The sequence below is a fragment of the Furipterus horrens genome, unplaced genomic scaffold (assembly GCF_987537825.1).
Source record: "Furipterus horrens unplaced genomic scaffold, mFurHor1.1.pri manual_scaffold_4, whole genome shotgun sequence".
Taxonomy (NCBI): domain Eukaryota; kingdom Metazoa; phylum Chordata; class Mammalia; order Chiroptera; family Furipteridae; genus Furipterus; species Furipterus horrens.
The window spans coordinates 113,075,749-113,095,181 of NW_028327174.1; the positions used below are offsets into that span (position 1 = coordinate 113,075,749).

A 19,433-nucleotide genomic window follows, 5' to 3' on the forward strand; every position below is an offset into this window, starting at 1 on the left:
ATCCACCTACACCTCCATCTTAACCAGAATCCCCTAGCTTTTTGCTTTTGCCTTCATATGTATTTAGGGGTAAACTAGACCAAACTTTGTATAGTACAATACTTGTGAGGGTTTTTTTTTTTAATTTTAATTTTAATTTTTTTAATCCTCACCCAGGGATATATTTGTTGATTTTTAGAGAGGAGAAGGGAGAGAGAGAGAGACAGAGAGAAACATCGATGTGAAAGAGAAACATTGATTGGTTGCCTCCTGTACACACCCTGACCAGGGATCTAATCTGCTACCTTTTAGGGTATGGGATAATGCTCCAACCAACTGACAACCCAACCTGAGCACTTGTGAGGTTTTTAAAGTGTAAATTTCAACTTAAGTATACCCCAGTCAAAGCATAGTCATCCATACATTTAAACTGTGCAGCTCTGAAGCTGTGCCTTGGATGATGGATTCAGAGTACAAGTGCCTGTGTGAACAGCACTTCCTGTGTTCATGAGAGAAGTCCTTTGGAAAGAGAAAGGAGGGATGGGAAGATCAGATGTGGAACGGAGACACATTGCTCTATGTATTTTTCAATGTACGCAGACACCTATGTATTTATCTCGGTGTTTGTTTTACTGTGTGCATCATTATGTACTGAAATTTTAATTTTTAAAAAAAGTTACAAACTGGTGACTCTGCCCTAAAAAGAACCTGATTTAGCATGTCTGGAATACATCCGGGAGTCTGTATTTCTTTAGAATCCAAGTGATAGTGATGTAGAGCCAGGTATTGGAACCTTGATCTTTACTATTTTGATATATTCTACTGTTATATCTTAATCTACAAACAGGAGAAAGAGAAAGGGTGGTGACTGTGGCAGCAGCATCAGATGGAGATCAGTGGCCCCCCTCTCGGCCCACTGGGTCCATATCTGTGGGAAACTGTGTCATTCCTTCTTGCTGAGTGATCTAGCGTATGGTAGAAGTGGAGCTCAGAGGAGATAGCCTGGGTTTCATCTGCGTCTGCCAGATCTTTGTGTCCTTAATGCAGAAAGTTGGGGTGTACCCTTAATAGCAAAGGCAACCAGGATTCCCCTTTAATTAAGTGTGTTCCTTGCCACAGCAAAGGAGACCACACTTCTCTACAGCAGAGGCATCTGCGGAGGGGGTAGAAACAGGACAGCACTGGGGCCTTTGGGAGAAGCTGGTCAGAACTGGTAAGTTAGGGGGCTGTCGGCACAGTTGGCTGCCTTCTCTGTAGGTTGTATCCATCCATGCAGGGTCATTGCTAGTTCATGTTGGAATCTTGAGTGGAGCAGACTGGGATGATCATCGCAGTTCTTTTTGGGACAGCTAAAACTGTCTTCCAAGTCAGGGTATTTTTTGCAAGTCATAGTTTCTGTTTAAATTTGCAGTTCATTTTCCTAGTCTCTCCTGAGGAGCTGTCAGCAAGACCATTTATAACTTTTTGTAAGAGTCTCTACTCATAATTATAACTTTGATTCATAATTTTATGTAATTTGAAGAGAAAACCATGTTCAAATTATAATAAGTTCCATATATAGCATCAAAACTACTGAGTTTAATATGCATCACAATAATGTCTTAAAATATATTGTTTTTGTAGCATACTGTATTTAAAATATAAGACATTAACAGAAAGATATGGGTACCTCAATAGAAGCAGGAAGATGCTGTGGTATAATTCTAAATTTATTTCTTCCCAGACGCAGGTAGGATAGGTTCTTCAAAGGTTTGAAAGCTACTGGATTGACATTGGTTTCACTGAGATTGTTTCCTTCCAGTTCCAAGGTGACCAATTGATTTAAATCTATAAAAAATGAAATTATTGGGACATTAGGATACTAATTGGAAAACCGTACAATTTCTATAATCTTTCAAAATGTCATGTGAAATGTTCAGTTTATTTGGAGGACAAATATTGTAGCTTCTTTCTTTGTATCTCCCTATAGAGCCTTTTCCCAAGTACTTTGCATATTCTAAATGCTCAGTTCAGCCAAGACTGAACGCTGAATGCATGGTCTGATGGAGAGGCAGACCTATAGGGAAACCAGTTGTGCTCTTTGATCAAAGTGTGCACTATAAGGGATGGGGGGCAGTTGGGGGAGGCTGTGATGGCCAAGCAGGAACTCAGAACACAGTTGTGCAAGAAGTAGAAGATTATGGAAGGTCATTTGAAGCATTTGTAAAGACAGGTGGGTATTAAATGGCAGCATAATTCGGGATGGACAAGGAGTGTTGTGCAATGGTTCCTTTTCCAGGACAAAGAAGGAGCACTCTTTTCCTGGCAAACCCTCAATTTCTGAATATGCAGCACTGAATTTCCATCACAATATTCACTTCCTGGCAGAAAATGCAGCCAAGTGGATGTTTTGAAAGGAAAATAATCAAAATTTTTTCATGCATTCAGATTGTCCTACCAAAAAAGCCCTTTCTGCAAACAAGTTTTCTCTAAATTGTTTCTACTGGCCTCAGAAGTGGTATGATCCAAATTAATTGGAAGCTTGAAGAAGAATGGGCAGGTCAGCAGTAACGATTACCAGAAGTGTCTGAGTCAGATGTTCAGGGTGTAACTTCGGAGTTTGTTCAGCGGCCAACATTTCCAGAATAGGGGATGTTTTCATATTCAACTCAAGTCACAGGCTTTGCCCTAAGTGCTCTGTGCAACCCATTTCCTTCTCTTAGGCCTATCAGTGAAGCAAGACAGTACTTTCCAGAGTACAGATCATAGACACTAGAAGATGACACAAGAGGAGACAGCAGTGAAGATTTGAGTGGTATGGTAGTGTGAGCAGGGCTCAGATGGTGATGTTTAAGATCAGTTGAAGGGCTGAGAGACAGGAATTAGGGAGGTCAACCTGTGAACTATAAGAGATTACATTTCCTCATATTCTCTTTATCCAAAGCTGAAGATACTGAGCATTCAGCATATTTATCTAGTACAAATTTCAGCTTTGGGGATGTAATAGAAGTTTTTCAGTGAAAAACATATAGTAGAGGTACACAAATGGTTATTACATGACCTCAGAAGAAACATAATACACAATGCCATATACACAATATTATACATCACTTTACAATTCTCTCATTTATGTGTATATTGTATATGTAGGAAACACACAGTATTGTGGGTTACTGTATGTAACAGGAAACAGGATAGAGTTAGAAAAGATTAAAAGGTTCTTATAGGTTACACTTCGGTATAAAGAGGACTTATTAGCTAGTAGGAAGTCATTCCTATTGTGGGATGAGGGAATGACATGACAGGTTATAGATGTGGGTAGACATTTTTTAAGCACATCCAGTGTTCTTCTGTTGTCCCTCCTTTCTACCTTTTCACCCCTCCCCCTCAATTATAAGACCCTCCATTTCTCCCTAGTGGGTATGCAAATCTCAGTGAATCCTCAGTGAACTTGCAGTATCTCAGCACAGCAGGTGCAGCTCTTCTTTGTCTGGTCCCCGCCTACCTGTTCATGCAATCTCCTGCTCTAAACTCCCCACCACACCCTGAATCTCAAGCTCAGAACTAGAACTTCATGCAGTTCCTGTAGCATCTAGATTGTTTCATTTCTCTATGCTTTTACACATGCTGCTGCTCTCCCTGAAAGTGTGTTTCTTCCCCACTTCCCTCGAACTATACATAACCTGAAAGGTCATGGGTGGAGACCTGCTACAAGAGAGAATAGGAGAACAACAGGCCACTGATGACCAAGCCAACGGCTTCCACCTTGAAGGAGCAGTGTCACAGCATTGGTGCTGGCCTTTTCTCAGGCTCACCCTGCTCGCTGCCAGTCAGCCTGATCCTCTAGAGCACCAAGACTCACAGGAGCTAAGGAGCCTCAGTGACTGCAGCAGTCAAGAGAGAACCCAGCATCTGAGGAGTTGGCACTGGAGCAGGACTAAGAATGCAGCCTAAAGAGAAAAAGAGCCAGCCCGCACAGAGAATGCAGGGGCCTCTATGGGCGAGATGATAGCAGAGAGCCTCTTTAGTGGCCACCTGCACAGGTCTGAGGCCTCTGCAGTACCTGGACTATGAAGAGGAGAGGGGAGTGCGTAGGAGGCCAGTTCACCCTGGACCATAGTCAGCCCTCTGGAGCTGTGGGAATATTTGTACATGAGGGAGAAGAGCAGAGAAGTAGTTGCAGGAATGTGTGAGAGCATCTTCCAAATATGGACTTATGTCTTATGACATGTCATTTAATAACACGAGATAAATGTGATCTCACATGTAGTTCACATACAGCCCATTAGTGTACTTCTTCTAAAGTAAATATACTTTGGTGTCGGTTTCAGTTTCTAGCAGTTAGAAATTGAATTTTCTGTCTTTTCCGTATTATAAATGTCCCATCAAAATTTGTGTTTATTAATGTTGTGTGTGTGTGTGTGTGTGTGTGCTGAAATTCATCTGGAAATAGAATATTTCCACAACTCTGGAATTGTCAGATTTGGCCATTCTCATTTTTTTTTTTCCAATTACCAGAGGTGTTTTCTTCCTCTGAAAATTTTTGGGAATGAAAGCAAATAATTGAATTGTTTTATTCCTTTGAAGGCTTGCGTAATCAACATTAACATAATCCATATATTTCTAATCAAATAAAAAGTATTGAGCATTATACCTCAAGAGACTGTATCAAAGATAAAACAAAAAATAAGGCAGTCTTTGTCATAAAGAAGAATATAATCTAATCAGAGACATAGGTAGAATTCATGAAAAGCTAAATTTAAAACTCTCTTTTATACAGACTTGATAATATGGCAACTTTAGTTATCCAGCTTAGTCTAGAAACAACCATAAGAATAGTCAGTTCTAGGTGTATCAAGTATATGGAATGTGAGACACCTTCACTAAAGCCTATTCATAGGAAGGCCAGATTGTCATGGCAGGCACACCCCATGCACATCATGCGTCTTGTGCTGTGGCAAGAAGTGCCAGAAGTTCTAGAGCAATCCTCTTGAGAGCAAGACTGTCAAAGCCAAGGTTTCTGCCATCGGGTGCATGTGCTACAGTTAGTGATTGTAGGATAGCCCCTCATCCTCACATATAGTGCCCAATTACTCATATATGATATATAATTTTTATGTGTCAACACATGGCAAATTAAAATAGCAAAATATGTGGGAGCAGCAGGAGTTTTGGCTGTGGTGTATTGAGAGCATCTGGGATTGATATAGGAGACCCAATCAACCAGCCACGGTACGGCGTTATCACCACTAACCACCACCAGAAACATCAGTACAGACACAGTACCAGAACACATGGCTGTGTCCAAAGTTAGTGTAACTCAGGATATTACAGATTTATTTAGTCATTGTACTGTAAATGATGAAAACCTGAAATCATTGAGAGTTTTATTTCTGTTTAGAGTACTTTTTAAAACAGTGGGCAGTTTAAAAATACATTTTAAGAAGTTCCACCAGTCAATAATTTAAGTAAGTTTTATCAGCTTTAGTGGTAAAGTGACCTTAAGATTTTTGCTAACTGTTTGGCAGTACTGCAAATAAAATTCCCACACAACTACAGAAGAAAATTTTAAGGACACATAAAAGACCACATGCTAAATACCTGATAAACTTTCTTCACCGATAGCCTGAAGATTGTTCTCATTGATTTTAAGTTCTTCTAATGTAGATGGTAGTTCTGAAGGAATCTCTACCAAATTGTTTCCATCCATATTTAGGTGCATTAACTTCTCCAGAAGCTTAAAAAGCAAATCTCAAAATTACTTTTTTATCTTGTCACAGATGTACAGTAACATATCTCATTTAGTGATCTGGTTTCCTGTAGTTACTGACATCTTATAAACCAGAACTTACTCAGGTTTAGATGGGAAACCCCATATTCTCCCTGCCAGATAGATGTTGATCATGTTAGTAGTATTTATTCCCAGGCATTTTCAGCAAAATACTTTTGATGATTTTGTATTACATTCACCCATATTTATTTGTCACACATTACTGTCACCTTCATAAACAAGATAAAGCTCCTATTGCCACTGGATGGATTATATTTTGCTAGATCTTAGGTTTTCACCTTCTCAGCAATAGACACAAAGTTAATTAAATCATGCAGTGATCTGAATCTGTCATAGGTGCTGAAATTAAGACAGCAATTTGAATCCTTTCAAATTTGTAAACCTCAGTTTTCTATGTTCATTAAGTAGAAGCAGAGTTATAACAGCACTAATTATAGTGGAAATAACTTCAAATTGAAGTGGTACAAATTTGACAAGGTATTGCTGTGTGGTACCCAACAGTTTAACCTGTGTGGGAAGTACATGTCCATATTTATGGTCATATGTTTGTTGGCCAGACTAGCCTGCACTGCCAAAGTGGAGTGCTGCAGTTGGGCAGGTTTTAATGAAGTGAATGATTCGCTTCAGTGGTGTTCAGAGTCAAATTCCAGCAGTTTGAGAATGGGACAGAAAATCCCAAGACAAGAAAAGAAGGTAATTTCCTACATTGTCTTCCTTTTTGATCAAATACAGGAAATGTACAAGTCCCAAGTTTTCTGTCAGAAGAATGACTAGCATGAAGCAGATACTCTCGGTCTGTAACATAAATGTGGACCTCTCTCATCTGCTAGCCCAGAATCTGAGTGAGAACCAGGAACTGAGAGTATAAGAAACCAGTAGTTTGTCCAAGGGGTGGACAGAAGACTGGCCAAAGGGGATGAAGTTTGACCTAATGGGAGATAGTATGTTTTACTTGGGCTTCTTAAAGCATACATCTTTATGAGTATTTGTTTACACACGAGAACTCTCCTTTCTTGCCTCTGCCTTTGTTTATCTGAGATTATTTGATCCTTTCTTCTTTTCTCCTTTTTAGAAAAAAATTGTCAAATCTGAGTCTTTCAGAAGTTTATTTTGTGCTATTCCTCATCTTCTCTCCTTCCTTCTTTTTGTTCTAACCTATCCCCATGACAGTTTTCATGAGAGCCCATTTATTTTTTCAGAACCCCATTTTGCTAAAAGTATCCCTTCGTCAGATGTTGCCCATGGCACAAAATAGGGAAGCTCTGACTTGCTGGCCTCAAAATATTCATAGAGTTTCCAGCTAAAGCTATCCTTTCTTCCCAGGAATACCTCATGTACTAAGAGACCATATTTCAACATCTTTTCTGCTACTTAGGGGAAAAGTACTCTTTGAATTTAAAACACTTGTTTGTCATGAATGCTGTTGTTGGTGCTCTAGGGGTGAAGCATAGAAAAACCAACCAGAAATATGTGAAACAATAGACTCTATTCAAGATAAAATTGAATACAGCTTAGGGACATCAGGGAGGAAACTTTGACTTAGGAGAAAACTACCAGTTAAAACATTTAACTTTTTCACCCTTCCCCAACTCTACCCACTGCCAGTACAAATCATGGGGAAGCTGTCTAAATGGATTGTTATTCCCAAATCAGAGCATGTGTTTACCTTGAATGCTTTTGGACCTATGCCTGAAGAGATGATATTATTTTTGCTTAAATCAAGCCTTTCCAAATTTGGTAATCCATTAAATGCTTCATCCGGAATGGAGGTGATGGAATTGCCTAGGATGTGGAGCAGTTGAGTTTTAGACATGTGTGCCAATACAGTCATGTATGTGAATGCATACACACACACATGTGCACATGCACAGATAGCAAAGGAGTTTTATCTCTAGGAGAAAGCAATACTCATAACAAAATTTTCACTCTTAAGGACTTGTCATGCTCTAGTACATCATGTTTTATACAAAACTGTTTAAAACAGGCAGAATGTGGTTTGCTAGACAATTCTGTTAGCATTAGGCATTTTATAACAAAGATTGTTTCTGGAAGGTTATGTAGAAACTGATTTTTATAGTTCTTCATATTTTCCCATTGATATTTCTTATACCGTGGTTCAGAAATATGATATTATTATTAACTAATAAAATCATGGACATGTCACTTACCTTTCCTGAGTATCAGTTTTCTTTTCTAAATAATCAGCTTGGAAAGACAATTTCTCAGATCACCTTCAGATCTAATGTTTTACTTCTATGACTTTAATTTACAGAGGTTCCTGTACGCCTTAAATTTATGGTGTTTTGTTTTCACATTTAGTTAAGTACAGTAGTCAATGGTTTTAGACTCGGAAAATGAGTTTACCAGAAATAATACTACATAAACCACCTGTTGACCTTCTTATAAAACCAAGAGAGTGTGACCGAGCACAGATCGTTTATCTTTCATAAGACTTTAGACTTTCACAAATTGATCTTTCTTATGGCAGAGCACATGTGCAATGCAGGCCACTGGAGGAGGGGGCATTGCTGGAGCATGAGTGTCCGGGAATAAGAAAAATTCCTTTGGAAGTCACAAGAGTGTCGTGTCAGGAAGGCCATGACATTGCTGGTACCCTGTAGCAGACTGGCCATCCTGAACAAAGGTGTTAGACTTTTTCTATTGACTAGTTACATGATCATTCATTATTCTGATAGTAGTTTATTTTTATAATTTCTTCCCAAGACACTTCTGAAACCCCGTTCAGATTCTGTTGCCCATGCATCTGCAAGGCCACCCCTCCTGGGCCTTATCACCCTTGTTCATTGTCCCAGTCTCCCAGCCACACACACACACACACACACACAGTTCAAGCTGTTCCAGTCAGAACCCTTCCAGTGGCCCTATAAAAACATGAGTAAAAGGTTTGGACCACTCCATGTCCATCAGAATAGCTAAAATGAGGGGAAAAATATCTGACAGGAGGCAGAATGGTGGGACCTCCCTGACATTGCTGGCAGGAATGTCACAGTCTTTTTAGAGACTGTAGTAGTTTCTCACAAAGTTAAACATGCATTTACTATGTCACTCAGATGTCCTACTCCTGGGTATTTATTCTAGGAAAAAGAAGACTTTGGTTCTGCCAAACCATCTGTATTTGGATGTTTAATACAACTGTACATATAATTGCCCCAAACTAGAAATAATCCCGATGTCTTTTAGCTGGTACCCATGGTTCATCTAAACAACTACTCGGTGATATGGAGGAGCAAGATACTGATAAATGCAACAACCTGGATGACCCTTAAAAGCAGTATGATAAGTGAGGGAAGCCCAACTGAATGATTCCATTTCTGTGACATACTGGCAAAGGCAAAACTATAGACACAGAACACATCCTGGTGGCCAGAGCTTATAAAAGAAGGGACATGAGGGAATTTGGGGAGGTAAGGAAATGTTCTGTGTCTTGACGGTGGCAGTGGTTGCCTGACTATATGCATTTGTCAAAACTCAGTAACACGCTAAAAATAAGTTTTACTGCATATAAATTATACCTCAATAAAGCTGACTTTTAAGAAAAAGTCCATGGGAAATCATAGTTTGATTTGGAGGAATTTGCTGTATACCTAATTATACTATATTGTAGTAAATACCTACCTCTTCTGCAAAGTTTATATGTTTGAAGATTGTGAAAATAGTCTGTATGGAGTCAATTTGTATTATGAAATTAAAATATAACATTCATGGGGCAAAGCATGAAATAAAACAGACATCAACAACTCTTACCAGGAAGCTCCAGACTTGTGATCTCTGGTGCTGTTAGCGGTGGTATCTGTGTGAGGTCAGCACTGTTGCAGCTGATGGTCCTGTAGGACAATGAGCACCCACTTGGCAAAGGAGGCATGCCTCTGGGAGGAATAGGGACTGGGAGTTGAGATGGCATCCTGAACACATCTCTGATGGTCTCATACTCAACCTTGTAGTCCTCCTTTTCTTTCTGCCTTGCTGTATTTTCATGTTGATGGGCCTGCCTCCCCTCCTCTCCACGTCTCTGCTCTGCCCCTTCTCTGCTCTGCCCGTCAGTAGGAAGTCTCTCCCCATCTCCAGTTTCAGGGATCTTTTTATTTTGCTCCCTATCTTCATTTTCTTTAATCTCTTCTTTAGCCTTCTCATATTGAAGTTCCTCTTTTCCAAATGCTTGATCCATTTCTACCCGAGGAGGTGGCCGTTGCTTGTGAAGTAAATTAGTAGTTTCTCTTTGTTCTGAAGGATCACCAGAAAATTCAGTTCTGTCATTTAATGCTCTACCACTGAGTAGCAAGTAAGAGACTACACTGACCATGCAAGGAGTAGGCAGCAAGGTCATGTTGTGATATTAATAAAAGGAAGAATCATAGCAAAAATGAGGTTAATAAATACTATTTCTTCCCAGGTGTCTTTGTGTGCAGTTTAAACATGAAATATATCTTGAAATCTTTGCTTAGTTTTAATAGTAACATTATTCTGTTAGGTCTTTTGTAGACAATATTTGTTTTGCCTGAGGTTTTACTATTTATTTTCACTGAAGTATCATCTTACTTGGTAACTAAAGAGGGAATAATATTACCATACATGATGCAGTAAGCAGTCCTATTGTGAGACTGCAACAGAGTCAGATATGACAACTTTATAATAGATACTGTTTAATTAATTGGGATTATTGATAATGCAAGAATTTGTACACTATCAGACATAAAAAAATGAAAAATGTATATTTTACTTACTTATGGTAGTGAAAGTGGCTTTTGTTTATAGAATTATTTTTGTCCACTTTTCTTTCAGCTCCATGAGTCTAAAATCATTCTCGTATAGAAAGTTGTTCCCCACCCCCCCCCAACATCTACTTAAATCATTTTTGCTTCTTGAGACTTAGAACATCTGGACTTGTTTAACCTAGACATATGCATGAGGGTACTTTTTGTTATTTCATGATGATGAGAGCAGAAATACATGGTGGGCAAAAGTAGGTTTACAGTTGTGAGTTGTATTATTTATTAATTATTGTAGTATTTATTTGTATTATTTGTCTTTTTTCATATGAACAATTGTAAACCTACTTTTGCCTAACCCTGTATATAGTAGGAAGTTCATCTACATTTGTATTTAGCTGTTAATACTTTGGCTAAAGTGGGGAAGATGTGACTAAGACCATACTTCAAACTCACCTATCTCCTTGCCTTTATTTAATACTATATATAAATCATCCACAAAGAACTCAAAAATATAATTATTTGAATAATTACTTGAGATTTCAATTTACTGTATATTATAAAGTCTTTCAATTATTTTTTTCACATCTCTGGCAGAAAATGCTATCATATTGAAATATTTAAAACCCTTCCTGTATATCCAAGTTTCTTTTTTCTCCGAAAAACTACAGCATTTTAAGAATAATTTCAGTCCTTTGAAAAGTGTTTGAGAATTTCTGAATCTTTTATTTATAAATTTTCTGATTTTCACCCCCAAGGAGTCAGTTTTATTAAACACTTTTATTTTCTAACATTTTAAAAATCATAATACCTTAGTAAAATAATTGATAGTATCCACCAAACTACAATTCCTAAATATTCTTTTTTTTCTGGTATGTTTTATTGATAATGCTGTTACAGTTGTCCCAATTTCTTTTCCCTTTGCTCCCTTCCACCCAGCAAACCTCCCCCCTCCTTCCAGCAGTCTCCCACCCTTAGTCCATGTCCATGGATTGTGCATAAAACTCTTCTCAACATCCCCTGTCCATTCCCCACCCTCCTACTATGCTTCTTAATGCCTGCACCATTTTCCTCCCTTTTCCCCTTCCCCCTCCCAGCTGACTTCCCCCCACATGTGCCCCATACCTATGATTCTGTTCCCACTCTAGTGGTCTCTGCTTAGTTCACCTTTGTTTCCATTCCCTAGCTTCTGTTGTTGATAGGTGTGATACTGTTTTCACTTTAATGTTCATAGTTTTGATCTCCTTTTTCTTAAATAAGTCCCTTTAACATTTCATATAATAATGGCTTGGTGATGACGAACTCCTTCAGCTTTATTTTGTCTGGGAAGCTCTTCCGTTCTGAATGATAGCTTTGCTGGATAGAGTAATCTTGGTTATAGGGCCTTGCTTTTCATCACTTTGAATATTTCCTGCCAGTCCCTTCTTGCCTGCAAAGTTTCTTTTGAGTAATCAGCTGACAGTCTTATAGGTACCCCTTTGTAGGTAATTCTCCTCTTCTCTCTTGCTGCTTTTAAGATTCTCTCTTTATCCTTAACCTTTGGCGTTTTGATTATGATGTATCTTGGTGTGGTCCACCCTGGGTCTAGTTTGTTTGGGACTCTATGATTCCTGGACCTGTATGTCCATTTCCTTCCCCAAATTAGGGAAATTTTCCTTCATTATTTTTTCACATAATTTTTCGATTTCTTGCTCTCCCTCTTCATATTCTGGCACCCCCTATGATTCGGATGTTGGCACGTCTATAGCTGTCCCAGAGGTTCCCAAGCCTCTCCTCATTTTTAAAAATTCTCATTTCCTCCTTCTGTACTCGTTGACTGTTTGTTTCTTCATTATGTTCCAATTTGTTGATTTGAACCCTGGTTTCCTTTCCTTCACCACTTGTTTCATATGGATTTTCCTTCATTTCCCTGTCCTGTTTAATCTTTGCTATCAAGTCTGTGAGCATCCTAATCACCAATGCCTTAAACTGTGCATCTGTTAAGCTCTCTATCTCCTCATTCATTAGGCGTGCTATCTGCTCATTGCTTAGTGGTGTCACTGGGACCTTGATCTGCCCCCGCTTCTGGATCACAGCTCTCTGTCTCCTCATCTTTCTGTGTTTGCCTCTGTGATTTGGGCAAGGGCTGTCACACCTCTTATGTTATAGGGGGCAGAGCCTTAGGTATTCGTTGGTGCTGGCAGCTGGTTCACTGCCTTTTGGCGCTGTATGTGGGGAAAGGGTCTGAGAGGGAAAAGTGCCAGTTGCCACCGCTTTTCCAGGCACTTCTTCCCCTTCCGTACTAAGCAAGCTGCCTCCTTTTCGAAACTGGCAGCTGCTTCCTCCGCCCCAGCCCCCACTGGCTTTCACAGTCAGAAGCAATGTGGCTCTGTTTTCCCAGGCTCTGAAACTGCAAGCTGTGTGGTCTAGTTTGGGGCTGGGATCGTTTCTTGGGTTTAAATGGTGTGACTGTGTTTTTCATCAGGGCTGCTGCTAGCCATGCCCACCTGCCGCTCTCTTGCAAGCTGTGCAGCCTCTAGCCATGCTGCCGCCAACCAAGCACCGCCCCGGCATCAGCTGCTTTGCTCCTCTTTCTCTCCGTCCTGGCTCCACCCCTCCTCCTTTCTGGTTGATTAGTTCTTCTTTATTTCTTGCTGAACTTCCCTGTAGTTTTGATTTTTTGGATTTTCTGGGTTTTTTGGGTTTTTTTGTTTTGTTATTTTTTAGTTTTGAAGAGGTTGTAAATTTCTTCTTAGTTGTGAGGAGAAGCAGCTTGTGTATTTACGCCTCCATCTTGGCCAGAAGTCCCAATTCCTAAATATCCTAAAGTTCTTCCTCTTTTTTTTTTTCTAAAGTTCTTCCTAACAGAGGAGACTTTTGTAGATAAAGACCCTGTGATCATCCTTGATCACAGACAAGAAAAAGCATCCCTATCCCTTTCTATAAATTATTCAACATGTGTTTGTTTATTTCATAAGGCATTGGCTAGGCTTTCCTTGGAGGAGACCTGGGTCTCCCTTGTAAGGATTCTCTACTCTATCAGATATGAGCCTCATAGGATAAGGGGACAGTGAACAGCCAACAAAACCTCATAGCATGCTTTTCCTGTAAACAACAGTACAAGAGAAAGCCACTGCCCCAAATAGACTGGAGAATTGGGCTTTGTTCTCTCTAAATGCAAGCTATTCTTCTTTGTTCACACTGAGTTCTTCATCTTTGTTTGGGAAAATAATTGTACCCACACTGAGTTGGATTAGTGAGATAAAGCATGTAAGGAACCAAGTAGAGCCCCTATGCAAACTAACAACTCAGGGACTGTTGGCTGTGTAAATTCTGTCACTACATTCCTAAAACTGAGAATCAAATGTGGAATGCGATCTGGCCCAAGTTTACTCATTCTGCTAAAGCCAGAACTGTAACGGCAAGATCTTTTATTTCTGTTCCCTACCATACATTTTCCCCAGTAATTTCTATGTTTATCGTAATTATACAGATACTTCTAGTACTCTGATGACTAGTTTATCGTAACTTAAAACTTAAGTAACAAAATCAAAACAAGTGGAAGTTAAGGGCTAAATGTCATGTGACATTTTGTTTTGGCTAAATATTTATACCGGTATCGGAGCAGACTGGGCAGCATTCTCCTTCAGGTGTAACTGTTTTGGGACACCTCTGAGGATGACACATGGTTTTATCACAAACCACTCTTCCATCTGAGCAGAGGCAAATAGTGCAGGGCTCAGGAGACCATACAGCTTTGTTGAACATGGTCATCCCATTTACCAAACAGTGTCCCTTTTTTCCTAGGAGAGAACATAAGACATTTAAATTCCTAGTCTGGTTACCAGCACCTGTGAATGGATGTGAGCACAATGAAAAGTCAGACTGTTAAAACCACACACGAATAGCATTCTGTGTGCATATTCAGGCTTAGCATAAAAATACCTTATAAATGTAACCCTCTGAAATGCTTTCACGTGCACTGCTCTCAACCTCTCTCAGGTTCTGGAGTGACCTCCTCATGGTAACTTGACTGTGAATTGTGCTTTCATCCTGTATCTGTCAGGATGACTAAGATATACAACAGCAGATATATGGATAAGTATGTCAGCTAAGCAGGCCATTAGTGAGCTGATTTGAATATTAGAGGCAACATTTTTCTTCTGACCCAAACGTCATTTCTGTTAACTTTCCATTTGATCAGCTGTTGTCCCCAAATTATACCTCCAAAAGAGCTTTCACATTTGTCCCGTCCTTTCCCTCACCACTGTGTCAGTCCAGTTCCAGCCCTACTCATTTGGATAGTAACCAGTGGATTATTATCCTTCTGTGGAAAAAAATACATATTCATTAAAATTTTTTTCCTGATTATAAAAGTACTAGATTCTGTCATAATTCCAACAATCTTTTTTTGCAGAAATAGAAAGTTGAGCCTCAAACTTATAAGGAATCACAAAGGGCCCTGAACAGTCAAAAATCTTGGGGGAAAAAAGAACAAATTTAAAGCACACACACTTAGAGATTTCAGAAGTTACTACAAAGCTGCAATAATCAGCTTATGGCAGTGTGGCATGAAGCTAAGCATATAGACTAATAGAATATTGAGAGTCCTGAAATAAACCCATACCTATGGCTGAATGGTTTTTGACAAGAGTGTGAAGACCATTCAGTAGAGAAAAAAAAAATCTCTTCAACAAATGGTACTGGAACAACTGCGTATCCACATGCAAAAGAATGAAGTTGTCTCCTACCTCACACCAAGTATAATAATTAAACTCAGAGTGGATCAACAACCTAAATATATGAGCTAAAACTATAATCCTCAGAGAACACATAGGTGCAAATCTTTATGACCTTGAATTTTTAGATATGACTCCAAAAGCACAAGCAACAAAAAATAAATTGGACTTCATCAAAATTAAAATGTTGATGCATCAAAGGATATTGTCAAGAAAGTGAAAGGACAGCATATACAATGGGAGAAATATTTGCAGATCATATCAGATAAAGGCCTAATATCTACAGTATGCATAAAGAACTCTTATAACTTAACAACTTAACAACAGAAAGACAAACAACCCAATTAAAAAATGGGCAAAGGACTTGAGCAGACATTTCTCAGAAGAAAATATACAATAGGAAATAAACACATAAGAAGGTGTTCAACATCATTAGTCATTAGGGAAATATACATTAAAATACCACTTCGCATTCACAAGAATGACTGTTTTAAAAAATGGAAAATAATAAATGTTGGCAAGGATGCAGAGAAATTGGAATCTTTGAACATTGCTGGTGGAGATATAAAATGATGTCTGTCACCTTTGTAGAAAGCATTTGGTGGTTCATCAATAAATTAAAATTACCATATGGCCCAGCTCCTGGGGGCCCCATATTCCATTCTAGACATATGCCTAAGAAAACTGAAAGCAGGAGTTCAAATAGAAACTTGTTCACGAATGTTCATAGTTGTGCTGTTCATAGTAGCCAAAAGTTAGAGAAAAAAAAAAACGAAGTCCATCAGTAGATGAATGGACAAATAAATGTGGCATATCTATATAATAGAATATTATTCAGCCATAAAAATGAATGAGCCTTGAAATCATTATACTAAGTGACAGAAGCCAGACATGAAAGGCCATATATTATATAACTCCTTTTATATGACATATCCAGAATAGGAATACTTTAGAGACAGATTAGTAGTTGCCAGGGACTAGGGTTAGGGGGAAATGGAGTGACTGCTTAATAGAGTTTCCTTTTGGGGTGAAGAAAGTGTTCAGGAGCTAGATAAGTGATAATCATTACACAACATAGTGAGTGTACTAAATGCCACTGAATTGTATACTTTATAATGTTAAAATGGTAAGTTTTGTGTTAAGTTTATTTTACTACAGTTTTATAAACATTTTAGGACAACTGAGAAATGTTTAGTACACATCTATGCGTTTTTATTCACACTTCCCTATATTACATGTTTTTAAACAGATTTGAGATCACATTATGCATACTACTTTTCAGCCTTTTTGTTTTCTATTATATCTTGGGTATTTTTTTGATTAACTAGGAATATTGACCTTGTTATTCTTTAGCAGTTGTGGGTATAGTATTATGATATCTCAGTAGATTTCCCTGCCTTCGACTTTTCACCCAGTCATGCTGTAAATGTGATCTAAGCTGTATATTTGCATGGAAATTTTATGTTATTTCTCTTAACTTTGTGGAAATACCACCATGTAGAAGCATTGGTTTTCTAGAGACAACATATGAAGTATTGGCCACAGAATATAATGTGGTGATATTTTCTTTTGCTTTTGAACGTTTTATGAAACAGTAACATATGTATAATATACCGTATTTTTCGCTCTATAAGACACACTTCCCCCCCAAAAAAAGTGGGGAGGAAATGTCTGTGAGTCTTGTGGAGCGAATATTGTGTCACAGACCGTGGTGTGTATTGCCTGACCTGTCCAGCAGTGGCAACAGCTGTTAGAATAGGAAGCGGTGGGCCCACACGAAACCCGTGGAGACACTTAAATATCCCACTTTACTGCTGAGTCTCAGGGTGCCTGGTCAGTATGAAGATAGTGAAGAAACTGATATCAGTGATTGTGACAACTGAGCTTCATAAATTCTGATACTAGCAATGATGAGTTCTTGGGGTTCCCAGAAAACTAGAAGAGTACTTGAACCTTAAAGTCTCTCCTCATTCGTTAATGACAGTGATGACGGTTCTTAATACTGCTGTTGACTGCTGTTCACAATACATGGTTGAAATATTATTCTATTATATTTTATTAAATATTTTAGTACACCATTTGGTTCAGAAAATTTTTTTCTTGTTTTCCTCCTCTAAACCTAAGTGCGTCTTATGGTGTGAAAAATACGGTAATTTTTTTTATCCCAAATCTGCAAAAATGTGGACCATTAAATACTAGTTCTTAAAAATGCCTATTTGAAATATTTGGCAGAATTTCCGATCTTTTCAACTGTTAAAAATTTAGTAATTTAGTCTGTATAAAATAGAATAGCTTAACTCCATTTTTGTTAAATTTTTATTGAAAATATTTAATAGTCATGGGTTCATAGAATAACCTGAATCATTTATATCTATATCCTAGATGACATGTCATTATAAGTGAAAAAGCACTTTACAAATTTACGTTTAAGTTTTCTATGTTATGATTACAACTATTTAAAAAATGTGGCATAGTAAACAGGCTAGTAATAAATAAAACAAAATAGTAACTATAGTTTTATAAGTGTAGTTGTAGGATGATTAGTTTGTCTTTTTACCAGTAACTTTATAAATGCATTCTATGAGTGATTTTTTTCAAATTAATTGAAGATTTATCTTCATAGGTTAAACCAAAAGATAAGTTGAATTTTTTACAAATTATCTTAGTGGGTGTTCTTTGTCTCCTCCTCTCTCTAGTATGGTTTTCTTACCTGGTAGTACATTATAACTTGATTCTACTCCAAGAAAGCTTAGAAAGGATTCAGATTTCTCCTCCATGCTATAATCCAAGTTAACCATGGGAAGTTTTACTGCTGGTGTCACCATCATTATTTGCTGAATTCTAAGCTGTTTATCGGATCTGTGGATAGGCAAAGAACTTTTCTTCAGTCTCTTGTAATACATCTTCTTCCTTTGCTTAGTAGGAGTTTCATCATTTTGTCCAAAATCAGTTTGAAAAATGATAAGCAGAAAAAAACAAAATAAACTCGCAAATTTCATGCTGGTTTTTCACCACCCAGTTTCTAGAGTGAGAATGAAACAGAATTTCTGAGTTAATGGTGACCATATTTTTACATCCAAAAACTGGCTTATAAGTGCCTGTGTGCCTCAGCAGCAAGTCTTTGAGAAATAAGACACATGATATATGGGCTCTATACTGTAGTAGTACTGCCAAATCAGAATTTAGAAATTTTCTATTAGAATCAAAAAACTTCTAATATCTTTATCTCTAGACCAGACATGAGCAGACTTTTTCCAATAAAGGACCAGATAGCAAATATTTTAGGCTTTACAGGTCATATGTTCTCTGTCATAACTCTTCCTTAGGCCCATGTAGTACAAAACCAGACAATATATACACAGATGAGTATGCCAATAAAACTCTATTTACAAAACAGGCAGTGGATCAGACTTGGCATCCAGGCTATAGTTTGCCAACCCTTCTCTGGACCACTGTGTTGTAGGTTTTCAGAAGTTACTCAGGGGATTTCCTTCCACCTGTCTGCCAACTCCTCTTGTGACTGATCCAACCCATTTTACCAGGTCTTCTATTTTGTTCATTTTCTAGCTTTACAGTTTTCATTGTTGGGTCAATGGACATGATTGCAGTATATAAAAATAACAGTAAACTAGCATCAGTTATAAAGAAGAGGGACAAAGAGTAACTCTTAATCAGCTGGTTGCAAGAGCATCACAGTGCCCTGTACGTAGTAAAGCTGAAAATGTATTTGAGAAATACTTCAGTGCTCTTGCTGAGAAAGACTTAAGTGTGGTAGTAGCATTGTAGTCAGACAGGATGGTCCAGGCTCTGTAAAGTCAAGTAGCAGAGACAGGTAAAGAGAAACCCTTCAAAGGTGAATACAGGGGCTTTGTTGAAGGGTCACCCAGCCATGTACTTGGACCTGCAGTTAGTCTTTCAACAGAAGGTTTGTGCAGTGTCCATTGCCCCTCTGAGCTCAGAGCCAGTATCCCCACCCTTACCACTGCCTGGCAGCTCTTCCCTTAGGTTTCCTCATTATCAGTACTCTTTGAAATCAGCTGCCCTCTCCACACAGCCAGGGTATATGGAAGGAAATATGAAACTCCGGGGATCCTAAGGCACCAGAACCCTTAAAGTGGCAGCTTTGTTCAGGGAAGTTTATCCCACTCCTCACAGACCTGCCTTGATCATCTCTCTCAACCAGAACAAAACTGTTATATGTCAGAAAAAGTCAGTCTGGCTAGTGATGGGAAGGAATGG

At 38.5% G+C, this 19,433-nt stretch overlaps 2 protein-coding genes across 2 annotated transcripts in view; one reads left to right on the forward strand and one right to left on the reverse strand.

The window, feature by feature from the left end:
• The window catches only part of CENPP (centromere protein P), a 384,243-nt gene that overhangs the window by 248,215 nt on the left and 116,595 nt on the right, over window positions 1–19,433 (forward strand). The gene's annotated exons all lie outside the window — the stretch shown is intronic.
• The window catches only part of ECM2 (extracellular matrix protein 2), a 51,968-nt gene that overhangs the window by 10,846 nt on the left and 21,689 nt on the right, over window positions 1–19,433 (reverse strand). The window contains exons 2-7 of the mRNA XM_090275753.1: window positions 17,905–18,216; window positions 14,070–14,258; window positions 9,515–9,991; window positions 7,416–7,531; window positions 5,560–5,695; window positions 1,649–1,806 (exon numbers count right to left, since the gene is read on the reverse strand). Of these exons, the coding sequence (XP_090131879.1) occupies window positions 1,649–1,806; window positions 5,560–5,695; window positions 7,416–7,531; window positions 9,515–9,991; window positions 14,070–14,258; window positions 17,905–18,193 (1,365 nt within the window). The 5' untranslated portion in view covers window positions 18,194–18,216. The remainder of the gene's footprint in view (window positions 1–1,648; window positions 1,807–5,559; window positions 5,696–7,415; window positions 7,532–9,514; window positions 9,992–14,069; window positions 14,259–17,904; window positions 18,217–19,433) is intronic.